Here is a 13,178-nt window from a genome sequence, read left to right as displayed (position 1 = left end):
TGTCAAGGAAACAATGAAAAAACAATAGCACAAACCAGTCAACCTCCAGGAAAAAGTCTGGATTCTTATTCTAAATCACTCATTAAGAGAATCTAAAGAATTTCTCCTAAATTCCTAGAGTGCCATTCTGGTCTTTCCACAGACACCAACTGTGTATCTAAATACATATAAAACAGAGAGACTTGTCACTTGGTGCTACTGATAATCTTATAAATGCCTTTGAGAAATGCAGAAACAATGCAGACCTCTTCTACAAACAAACAAACAAACAAACAAATAAAAACAAAACCACAAAAAACCCAGGCTTCTATAGGAGACTATCTTGTAGTCACCAGTACATCAATAGCTGAGGGATAGTGGAAAGACAAATCAATCTACCTGCCAAGCTACTAACCCCTGTCCGCTACAAGGTTCCTTCCAGGCTCATTAGTGAGGATGAATTTAGGCCTGTATCTGCAATATGAATTTTCATTTTCAAATAACGTCAATGTAGAATTTTCTAAGCACGGTCAGGGGACTCACAGTGATGACATTGGTCCTTGGGAAGCAGCAGGAATGGAAATGATGATTACTGTTAAAGAAGGAAAAAATGGGTAGCCACTCAAATAGTCTTTCCAAAATAAATGTCAACGCCAGCTGCTAGGGAAACAGTAACATCTCTGCCTAAGAAGACACATTTTGCTTTGCTGACTTTCAGGATATCCTAAAACTTAATTTTTTTAAATTTAAATTTTAAAAAAATTTTTAAATAAAAGGCTCTGACTTGTTATATGCTGTTTTGATTCTTGTACTGTGAAAATGGGTACTATTTAAAAAACTAAAAATAAAATTAAAAACACTGTATGTTAATTATACGTGAATAAAAAAAATTAGCAATCAGCTTACCCCATTTTTAACTGCCTGAATATTAGAGAACCTGTGGTTTTAAATTATTTGTTTTCCTTCCATGCCTTTTTCCCCCTCAGCCTGCAAGTGCAATGGACATGCTGATGCCTGTCACTTTGACATTAATGTGTGGGAGGCATCAGGTAATCGTAGCGGTGGCGTCTGCAATGACTGTCAGCACAATACAGAAGGTCAGCATTGCCAGAGATGTAAGCCAGGCTTCTACCGGGACCTCCGGAGACCTTTCTCTGCTCCAGATGCTTGCAGAAGTAAGTGAACTAGTGGTTACTGTGGAAAAGTCTGATTTGTACAAAAGGGATGAATCTTTCCATCCTTCACATGCTGGTCCATGGGAGAGAGGTCATGAAATTCTCAGACAGTACACTCACACACACTACTAGTTCATTTCTTCTTTGGTAAGAGCCATGATTTTTTAACTTGTTAGGTGAAAAGAATACAATATTCATAAACGTAATCTCTTTTATCACTCTGCATGTAGTAAAATTGTTTCCTGTGGCACCACATTTTGGAAAACAAGATGACAAATAAAAGAGGAAAAAAAGGATGATGGAGAGGGAGATATATTTAAAATTATCTTAAGGGGCAGGTGCCTGGCTTGGTTGGTAAAGCATGTGACTCTTGATCTTGGGGTCAGGAGTTCAAGCCCCACGTTTGGTGTAGAGATTACTTTAATAACAAGTATGTAAAATTATCTTAAGACTAAATATATGAGTAGGACATAGGCAATAATCAGACTCAAAATGATGAAATAAAGAGTGGTTATCTGCACTTGGGTCATTCTAGCTTTCATCTCTAAAGTGACTTTGAACACCTGAAAAACCACAAGTTTTTGTGTCATTATGAATACACTTTGGCTGACACTGCCCTAATGTACCCCTGTATCATAAACTGATTTAGAACATAACAATCATCCCCTACTCTTCCCCTAAAATACTAAGTTCTTACAGAATGGATTTTGCTTTTTTGTTAGCATAATTCCAACAAGAGGTTTATATGAAAAAAGAGTAGAATTTTAAGATTTGCTTAATTAAGGAGACATTATCTGAAACATGTGACCATGAAGAGTGCAGTCAGAGCTTCAGTAGATGTCCAACGTGGATGCAGAGTTCATCTAACTACATGAGTAGTTATACATCTGTCAACTCAGAAATTATTAGATGACAAAAACCACTCAAGACTGTTAATGGAGATTGATGACCATGCACTTCCTTTCCCCACCAAGGAGTCCATGTTCTAGCTCAGAAACAGTGACAGGAAAGGAGCAATACAATGGGAAATAATCATTTAAAATCTTGGGGTTTTTTTTTTATTTAAAGGAAAAAATTCTATTGCTCTTGAAAAATACATATTTTTAATATCAGACAGGTGATATCTACATGAAATTTGAGTGGGCTTGCTTTACAAGCTTTCTCTCAAATTGAAGAAGACAGAAGGTGGCCCAGCTCACTTTCAACATGGAGCTCAAAATTTTTATTTACATCTTAATACTTCTCTGAGAATTCTGTTTTATTCTTGCTCTTTGTCTATACTCAGACTTTCATAGTAGGTTTTGAACAGACCTAGAATAGAAGCTTTCCCTGCTCCTTATGGCTGTGTGATCCTATGCCAGATATTAAACCTGTTTGGACTTTGATACTTTGATAAATTTTTTCTCCCCATAGGTTTGTAATGAGAACTATGTAAGATCAAGTATGTGAGGGGCCCCTGGGTGGCTCAGTCAGTTAAGCACCTGCCTTCGGCTCAGATCATGATCCCAGGGTCCTGGGATCAAGCCCTGTCCCCAGTGGTCAGGCTCCCTGCTCAGCGGGGAGTATGCTTCTCCCTCTCCCTCTCCTAGTGCCCCCGCCCCACCACCTTCCCCTGCCCTCATGCACTCTCTTGCTATCTCGCTCTCAAATAAATAAATAAATAAAATCTTTTTAAAAAAGGATAAAGTATGTAAACTGTTTAGCACGTTGCCTATTATAGTAAGCCCTCAAGAAATGAAAACTACTATTATAATAACTATTACTGTCCTATATGATAGAAGGTAGGAAATAATAGTACAGAGTCTCTACTCTTTATTGATCAAAAACACATAATGTCAAAGATAACTACTTCTTTAAAATCCACAGAACCTTAGGGAATAAAATAAAGGCTCCTTAACCCCAAGTGCTGAATGAAGCGTCTACTTATAAAATTGCTTAGATTCATGATATATTCAGTCCTAATACCATTTTCTACAGGATATATTTAAATAGATAGAGGGGTCCCTGGCTGGCTCAGTCAGTAAAGCATGTGACTCTTAATCTCAGGGTTGTCAGTTCAAGCCCCACATTAGGCATGGAGCCTAGTAAAATAATAATAATAAAATAAAATAAGATTTAAAAAAAAAAGAGGACACCTGGCTGGCTCAGTCAGTGGAACATATGACTCCTGATCTCAGGATTGTGAGTTCAAGTCCCACGTTGGGTGTAGAGATCACTTAAAAATGAGCTCTTAAAAAAAAAAAAAAGACATAGAGAGATAGATAAATAGGTAGATAGATATGTACATATGTGTATTGCATATCTTCAGACCACTAGTGGAAATGTCTAAAAATGAGAATGTACTAACTACCAAGCTGATAAAATAAGAAAGGAAGTTAATTTATCATTAAGTGACTTAGATAAGGTAGGATCTTGTAGGACAACAGGCAACATTTTCAAAATACACTTTCAAAGATACTGTTAAATAGCATTGACTTGAAACATATATTGTATGTTGTACAATGTACCTAACTTATATCTTTGTTCATTCAGTCATTCAATTGATATATATTGAGTGCTTGTTATGTGCTGAGTGTTTGGGATACATCAGGGAACAAAACAAAGTTCTCTAACCATTAAAAACAGAAATAGAAAAGGTTTATTGGCAGACTTGAAGCCAAAATAAATACCTTTTAAATTTTTGTTTTGTTTTCTTTTTGTTACTGTGCTATGTTCAAGCTATGGCTTATATTCTTACAAAATACAAAAAGGTTGCCAGCTCTAGCTTTTGAAATCCTAGAGAGCTCACCACTTCAGAATTTTATAAAAAGAATATGAAAAAGGAGATAAGTTAAAAGGTGACTCCTTGCTAATGGTCACTACTTCTATAACTCTTCTAGAGACTTGTACAAAAAAAGAATTTATAACTTTTGGTCCCCAAACTACCAGTTCTATAAAAACATAAGCCAAAAGTGAGAATGTAGCTAAAAGTAACACATAAGAGAGACACAGTCTTTTCACGATGTTTTTGTATGTGTGTGTGTAAATGTACATATGTATGTATAAATGTATTTATGTAGGCAAATAGTGGTATATATTTGTGTGCATGTGTGTTAGATCACACAAGTATGATCAGTATTGTTAGAGAGTGTGGAGGAGAGCTCACAGGAGGAGCAATTAATGAGTTGAGTGTTTTGAATTTTGATGTAAGACCAGAGACCTGAAGTTTAGTAAGAATCAACATAACATGGGTAAGGGTATTCCTACTGGAGAAAACAACCAGAGCCAGAAAGAAACAGAAGGAAGAAAGAACACGACATATTCTGAGAACTGAAAAAAAAAATGCAGAATGACCACAGAGGCAAGAAAGAGGGGGCGAAGGCAACAAAAGGTAAAGGAATGAGAGCAGTAGAAAAGATGGGTGGTTAGGCTAGAGATGTCCTCATCTTGGACATCTCAGTGAGATGGAGCTGATTGAACTACCCATTATTGGCTGATTATTAGTTGATAATCAGCCAATAAATATCATTCAGCATAATTTTCCTGGGGCCTACCAAGTTGATATTTACAGGCATTATGTAAGTATTAGAAGACCAGGGGCGCCTGGGTGGCACAGCGGTTAAGCGTCTGCCTTCGGCTCAGGGCGTGATCCCGGCGTTATGGGATCGAGCCCCACATCAGGCTCTTCTGCTATGAGCCTGCTTCTTCCTCTCCCACTCCCCCTATGTGTTCTCTCTCTCGCTGGCTGTCTCTATCTCTGTCGAAAAAATAAAATAAAACCTTTAAAAAAAAAAAAAAGACTAAAAGCACCAAAGTCATTTCAGTGAAAACTTCCATCAAAACCACATTAATGTATTTTTTAAAAACTGAAACACGGTAAGGTAATTATAACAAATTTTTCTGAATTATTTCCTCAACACTTTAAGTTGTCATGAGATTCTGAAAGACTTGATGATAGAAATTACTACTGAGTCAAATTGCTAATCACTCCTAAACAAATACCTTCATGGTATTTAATGCACCAAGTAAGGAAATTATGAAAATAACTGATACCAATTTAGTCCTTTTAGCATAATTTGCAGGAGGTAGATGGATTAGTGGGGAAGATCTGTATTTCCTTCTTTCCTTCTCTGGACAGCACCCTGATCCACTGATTAGACAGCTGAGGAGGACCCATCTCCATTCATTTTATGACTATTCCAGCATGTTTGGGACAAATTGTCTGTGTAAAATTCCCTAGCACCTTACTGGCACCTTTCAGAATATTACTCTTTCTGTTCTCTTCCCTTTTCTGAGCCAGGGGTAGCTCCCAACACTTAGTAGCACATCCAATCCTTTCCCCTACCTTCATATTCTACATAATATAGTTTGATTGACAATATGTTTGGCAGAGTTTTCCTTTTTATTTAGTAATATTTTCATATCATTAACCACCTTCTTAATGGATGTGTCTACGTACCACCTTCAGAGTTATTAACTCTGATAATAAAGTTTATGATAAATAAGTTAATGTACATAACATTTTATGTTTTTAAAGATTATTTATGAGAGAGAGAGAGAAAAAGAATATGCACAAGTGGGGCAAGGGGCAGAGGGAGAGGGAGAGAATCTCGAGGAGACTCCCTGCTGAGTACGGAGCCCAGTGTGGGGCTTGATCCCAGGACTCTGAGACCATGACTTAAGCCAAAATCAAGAGTCGGATGCTTAACTGACTGAGTCACCCAGGGGCCCCTGTACATAACATTAATGTTTCAGTGTACCAGATTTCATGATAGATGCTGATAGAAATATTGCTGTAACCAGAACTTTTCTTCCCATTAGTTCCCACTTTTCTTTTCTGAAGAAGGTAGTATCAGGAAAACAAGTCAATATTATGATATGATATTAAAAAATTTAAACTATCTCAGTGTGTGTTTATATCAACATGTACAATGTTATTCAAAATAACAATTTTATTATATTTATTCTACTGTGCTTACCAAGTAACCTGCTACTTAGTGTGTGGTCCATCGACCAGCCCCATTGGCATCATCCAGTTGCTGACTAGGAAATGCAGAACTTATCCCATCCCAGACCTACTGAATCAAATATGCACTTTCACAGAATTCCCAGGTGACTGTATCATACTAAAGTTTAAGACTGCTTCAGCATGCTTTTCCTTTTTTAAAAAAAGATTTTATTTTTAAGGATTCTCAACACCCAAAGTGGGGCTAAAACTCACAACCCCTAGAGCAAGAGTCACATGCTCTACCAACTGAGCCAGCCAAGCGTCCCCAGAATGTTTTTCAACAAAGGGTAAATGCATCTTAGCACTTAGTCCACAGCTAAGTTGGCTGGAACATCCTACTATTCCCTCAGCATCCAAATTAACCAAGATTTGCATTTCTATTTGTGTGCATATGGATTTAGAATTTATAAAAATGAATTACATAGAGATTTACTGAGAAAAAAATGGATATATGGATAAATATGTTTCCATAGTACAGCATTTTCCAAAGTTTGACTCATGGAACACTAACTCCATGAGATGTCAATAGGAATCAGATAAGGAAATTTTTTTCTATGACCTTCAAATTTAAGAAATGGTGAATTAACCAAAGATTTCTTTCTTCAGGATTTCTCAGAGCATTTAATATGCTAACGTTCATTCTAAACCTCCCATAAAGCTTTGAGGGGTCTCTCAAATTTAACCAGAGAATGCTTTTTTTACAGAGTATCTTATGGGACCTGTGTTCTACAGAACACACTGGAAAATGCTGCTTTTGTATAGTGACATAGATATGAAGACCTCATTTGGGAAGACATATCCTAGAAGAATCCTTCTGTATATTTGTTCCTCATTTCTAAGTGCTAGAGCCTACAACTGTATATCAAGGAAATAGTAAACCTAACATTTCTATCAGTGAAATAATCACAAACATAATATTAACTAAGGCTGGGCAGTGTAGTCTATTGGACTGCCAGGGAGGATTTATGAAAACATCTCTCCCTTATTTCCTACTTGATATCTTCAAGTAGGTGCGTTTGGCACCATTGAAAGCCTGAACCAGCAGCCCAGACAAAATTTACTAGAAGTATAAATTATGCCTCAGTTTAGATCAGGAAACACTTATTGAGTACCTCCTCTATGCCAGGCACTGTGGTAAAGCACTAGGTCTGTAAAGATGAAAAGGTCTTCCCTACAAGATCTTTAATTCTAAATGGGGAGAAATGTAAGTAACAGATTATTTCAATACACTGTGGTGATGGTGATGATATAATAAATAATAGCTGACATTTGTTGAGTGCTACTAGTCTCTGTTTACTCTTCAAAAGGCTGTATATGTATTAACTCACTTAATTTTCACAAAAGCTCTTTGACGTTGGTACTATTATTATTACCACTGTATGAGCAAAATGCAATGAAAGAGATACATCGAGTATCTCAGAGAAAAGTGTGCGGTAGGGTGAAAGCAATTAAGGAAAGACTTCCCTTAAAGAGATGCCTTTGATACTTCTTTGGGGGCTGTTTTTTTTTTTTTCCTCTAAAAGTACAAACACAGTGTTTGTCCTATTTTCTAATCAATGATTGCCGTTGTTGACTTTAATGAGTGGATCTAGAAAGGGAAATGAACTGATGTTATTCTTCCTCAAAGAATACATTTAATAGAATACTTACCTGGACACATTATTCCGTTCAACAAATATCGGCGACATCAATCTTGGGACTGTGTTCACAGTTAGCTCTTTGCCAAATAAGCCAAGGATTTATTAGCGCCATTGATGCTCTAGGCTATTTTTTCCCTTCCCACTCTCTTGACAAGCACTATGCTAAATGCTATTGTCCTTATGTATACATTTCTAGTTGATGGTCATAAATTCATCAAAACTGAATAAAAAGAGCTCTAAACCAAATCTACTAGCCAATAGATTTATTCCTGTGAATAATTAAATCAACTCTGTTCTCACTTCCTCTGGATTCCAGCCTTAAGCAGAACCAACTGTGGGACCCAAACAATCAACTACACATTTCCATAGCCAAGAAAGCACTTCTGAGGATTCCAGAGATGTTTGTTTTTTTAAGGCTAGTAGAGATCATTGAAACTAAATTTATTTCTACAACTCAGAAAAAAAAAATGTAAAGGACAGTGCATTTAAGGTCTGTAAACACAAGGGAAAATGTGAATCTTTCCAGCTGAATCTAGGGCTGAGAGCAGAATGGAGGCTCAAACTAGTTGTTCGCTAAGGTACAGAAGTAAAAGGGAAAGTATAATTATCACTGTGTACTAAGATACTTTGAGGAATATTATCTTTCTGTTTTAAAAGAGCAGTCTCTTTTAGAGTAACTCACTTGAAATCTTCAATGTCACTTATGTACCTGTTGTTTCCTATCACCTAAGTAGATTTTCCTTTGGCAGACATATTTAAAATGTGAGAATAACCCCACTGAACAGTAGTGTGCTAGTTTTCTAGGGATGGGAAATGCCCTGACTTGTAGCATTGGCCAATTTCTATGGTTTAAGTTATTCCCCCCAATTTCAAGCTTATCAGATCATTTTTCAACTCAGGAACTCAGACTCAGACTCTCCACCACAAGTGGAATGATTTCTCTTCTTTGAATGAAGCCTTGCCTCAGCTTCTTTCTTTGATTTCAAGCACTGTTCTGATCTAGTCATTGGTTCCCAACCCTGTCAATGGATCAAAATCACTTGGAGCACTTATTGAAAATATGAACTCTCAGAGCCCTTCCCTAGATCTTCTGAATCAGAATCTCCAACAGGAACCAAGGGCAGAAATCTGTATTTTTTTTTTCTAAAAAGCATCATTGGTGATTCTGACTCAGCCTATCAGTCCACTGACGAGAATTTGAGAACCATTACGTACACCATTGTTTCTAGCATGAGCTTTATTCATTCCCATCCTTGGATGAAAGATTTTAAGCTAATAATCATCTATAACTTAATCTACTCACTGAATTAGCCATATCTACAACAGAAAATCCTAAAGGATTACTTAAAACTCTGGCTAGACATTTTTCCTGACTCAATGATAGATATAAATGCTCATAAGCATTCATATCACTTATCTTTCCCACTGAAGAATGTCCAACTTAGAACCTCTGCTTTTCTCAAAAAAAAAAAAAAATTCTGGCAGGATTCTAAGATGTCTGTTTTTCATGTAACAGTTTCAAAATAAATACCTAGCAATTCCATTCAGAGAACTCCCTCTTATTCATAGTATATAAATTGATTTACCATAAATACCTCATATTTTAAAGTGCATTGTTGTGTAATGAGACTGGAATTTATAATAAAATTAGCTTACCGTGACACTGACAATTTATTTTTACTTCTGCATTCACATACTTCAGAACATAGTACTAAACTACAATAGGTATTTTATTGTGTTGGATTAAATAATCATTGACTATAGTTCTTCATGAAGCTCCATTCTCCCCCCCACCCCATTTTGACACCAAAGAATATCTTAAATGTTAGATGCATAGGAAATTGGGTGTGGAATAATGACAGCTATTCTATGACATTTCTCTACAGAAAATTTCTCATGCTTTAATAGAACACATGGTTTGAAATAGATGTTTGAAGAAACGCTTTATAGAATTAGCTCTTTTTTTTTTTTTAGGAAACAGCCAGTTAGTTCCTTTATAATAAATTTATTGACTTTGATGTTGTGACGTATTTTTAACTATTGCATAGTCTCCTTCCAGATTTAAAGAAAAATCAGCAAATGGAAAAGAAAGCAGGATTTATTCCCTGTCAAAGTAAACAACTTGAAAAACTGACATGCACTTCCTTCCTCCCTGGTGGGCCAAAATAAATGTAGTCGATTGCCTTTCAGCAGAGAGTGAATAAAAATAAACTTGGTCCTTCTGCCCTAAAACTCAAACCAAGTGTTTACCAAGATACCGTTTTGTTACTTGGTTACCATTACCCTGCCAGGCGGCTATCTTTCTAAAGAGCTCTCATCCATCCAAATCTATCTCTTTTTTTTTCTTCTTGCTTTTTTTTTTCTTCTTTTCTTCTTTCTATCTTAGGTGAAGTCCTCAGCTCAACTGATGGAAACACAGTGCCTACAGTAGGTGACTATCTTGCTGCAGACTGTCTTTCCGTTCTTCACAGTCTACTCAAATATCATCTTCTCATCACGCTCCCAAGAAGAATCTCTGTGTTTCTCTGCTTGTTTGTAGGTCTATTTAATAATTATTTCATTCTACCTTTATGGTGGTTATTCTTTACCTTTAAATAGTCCCAGAAATAAAATTCTGAAATTAATTAAATCCAAATTACCTTACCACAATGACGCTTCCCACTTTTCACTGTTGTACCTATGTTCCAGTCCGTATCAGAAAAGGATTGTTTCCCAAAGGTCATTAAAGTATCTTCCTTACAGCAGCTTAGTGGGCTTTTTTGTTCAAATTATAGTTTCAACAAAGCACACGAATTCATTTTATGTCAAATAAACAACATAGACATCCTTGTTGTATGCTGAAAGCAATGATTTCAGCATAGAATCAATATGAAGTAACTGTTTTTGAAAAGCAAACTTTAAATAGAACCAGTCACTTGGCAATAATAGTTGGGAACATTTAATCTCAGCTTTTAAAAAATACAAGATGTAAAACCAGAGGGTTAAGAAGTGAAAGAGATAGAAAAAATTCATATATCATAACGTAGTAATCATACTAGAACTATCCTTTAAAAAGTTCAAATGACATAAATTAAAACCACCCCCCCAAAAGGAGAAATTTTATGAACTGATCAATAATAAAAGTCAGTCACATTTGGGAAGAGAAGTGGGAGGGGTCACAAAATTCTTTAACATGTCTCCAAAACAGAAAGTATAATTCACTGAATACATAAGCAATATGCCATTCTGCATTTGATGAGAACAAGCAATAAATAATCAAACAAATAATTGTGATATATCAAAACTCTCAGAAAGCCTGGACAAACTTAGAATGGGCTGTAAAGAAGAGAAGTAGCATTTGTTGAATGGCTACTATGGGCAATTTACATAAACTATCTCATTTAGCAATTTTTAGGAGTTAAGTGATGTTTTTGATTCTACACTGTGTCCTGGTTGATAAAAACAAAATGAGTTTTAAAATGCAGAAATAATCAGACATATATATTAGAACCAAAAATAATTTTTAAAGGAGCCTAGACTTTTGAAGAAACGTGTGGTACTGGGTTTGGAATAAGACCCTGCTTCCTGATGAATAGCCATGTGAAGTTTGAACCTAAAGAGCTGCATTTATCTTAAGGAATCTTAGTATAAGAAAGATGGAAGACAACCGAGGAATGTTCTTCATAGGCCAAAAAAACAATCAAGAAAAGAGAGATACTAATGAATAAATATGAAAGAGGCTAAATATTCTCAACTTAACTAGGAAACTGCTCAGGAAGAAAATACCACAACTTTCTTCACACACTCAAAAGGTGTAAGGGGACATAGGGAGTGGCAAAACATAATTTACTTCGCTAGAACAAAGAGTCGTAATTAGATGTAATTGGATGAAAGTGAGGAAAAAAGATTGATTAACGTGAAAAAAAATTTCGCCACCAATGAAAGGCATTTGTGGGTGGGGAATGTCTCCTACAGAGTTAGAATAAAGAACTTTTATCAAAAAATAATAAATAATAAAACTCAACTGAGTGAAGCATTAAATGTAGGGAACAGTCTTGCCCTGGGAGGGCTCTGGATAATCTGTTCTGTTTAACCCCTTCAGTTTTCTGCTCTTGTTTCTGTGCTGTTTCTGTGGTTCTGTGTGTTTGTTTGTTTGTTTGCTCTGTTTCTAGTGACTTGGGATTGCAGTGCACCACAATGCTGTGGTGCTAAAATGGTAAAAACCTATAAAAGAAATAATATGAGCCTTTCAGGAGTTTCATCAACACGTATTTCATGGTTGTCACTCATTCAGAGGAACATTCGTTCAACAAAGATTGAGTGAGTCCCTGAAATGGGTCAGCATGGCCCTAGGTTTTGGGGATACAGAGATGAAAGATGTTGGTTTCTACCTTCTAGGCCTTCAAAGTGTACTATAGAGACAGCAGGGAGGTGAAAAATCATAAAGAGATTACACTGGAGGCCAGAAGAACATCTATCATTAAGAAATATTTATTAAGTGACTATAATTCACCAATTTTTTAAAACTCAACACAGATTTACTCACTGCTTACCTTGTGGCAGGCCTATCCTATTCAGTGTATATACAACAAAACAGAGTTCTTAATTCCATGGAAACAGACTATAAATGAATTTATCCACGTAAATATGTAATTAAAAATTTACCCGTGGAGCATGTGATTCTTGATCTCAGGGTTGTGAGTTTGAGCCCCATATTGGGTGTAGAGATAACTTGAAAATAAAATCTTTAAAAACAAAACTGCAGTACATTACGGAAAAAAAGGGTACCATGATGGAGTATAGTAAGGATGAACCACGTCAGTTCAAAGGAGAAGATAGATGGGGTCAATGGGGATTCTTTATCAAAAGGAAAAAGGAGTTAGGGATGACCCAGGTTCCTGACTAGGCACCTGTGTAGACGGTGCCTTGAGTGGAATGGGAATACAGGAGGCTTTCTTCAACAAAAAGATAATGGTGTTTGGTATAACCAAATCCTAAATACGGTGTCTAAAATTATACTTAAAAGTTTTCCTGTGACGGAATTTGTCTGTACGTTCAAAAGTACAGACAAATTCTTCCTCAATTTTAACCGAAGTAGCAACCCAGGAATATAAAATTGGCTATTTAGCTGTCTAAGATCTTTTAGATATACCCTGGAATAAATAGTAACTGGCTCAGTTACAACTAGTAAACAGGAAAGGAAAGATACAGAAATCAAATTGAGGGCCCAGCAGTGGTCACATAGTAAAGCATTCAAAATAAAGGGTATGACTTTTGTATTTATTTGCATTACTCATTTACAGTTTATAGAAAACACAGAAAATATACTTAAATACCTTACATTTATTTTTTAAAGCATTTAGTAGGGGCACAAATGACTAGATTTATGCATACATGGATCTCCTTCGGTGTGGGATA

At 36.0% G+C, this 13,178-nt stretch overlaps 1 protein-coding gene across 3 annotated transcripts in view; it reads left to right on the top strand.

The window, feature by feature from the left end:
- The window catches only part of NTN4 (netrin 4), a 103,466-nt gene that overhangs the window by 69,582 nt on the left and 20,706 nt on the right, over positions 1-13,178 (top strand). For all 3 annotated transcript variants that reach the window (XM_034643987.1, XM_019799671.2, XM_011224998.3), the window contains exon 5: positions 966-1,154. In XM_034643987.1, the coding sequence (XP_034499878.1) occupies positions 966-1,154 (189 nt within the window). The remainder of the gene's footprint in view (positions 1-965; positions 1,155-13,178) is intronic.

The sequence above is a fragment of the Ailuropoda melanoleuca genome, chromosome 15, assembly GCF_002007445.2.
Source record: "Ailuropoda melanoleuca isolate Jingjing chromosome 15, ASM200744v2, whole genome shotgun sequence".
Classification (NCBI taxonomy): Eukaryota; Metazoa; Chordata; class Mammalia; order Carnivora; family Ursidae; genus Ailuropoda; species Ailuropoda melanoleuca.
The sequence above is the reverse complement of the archived record's forward strand: the minus strand, read 5'-3'. Positions and strand labels throughout refer to the sequence as shown.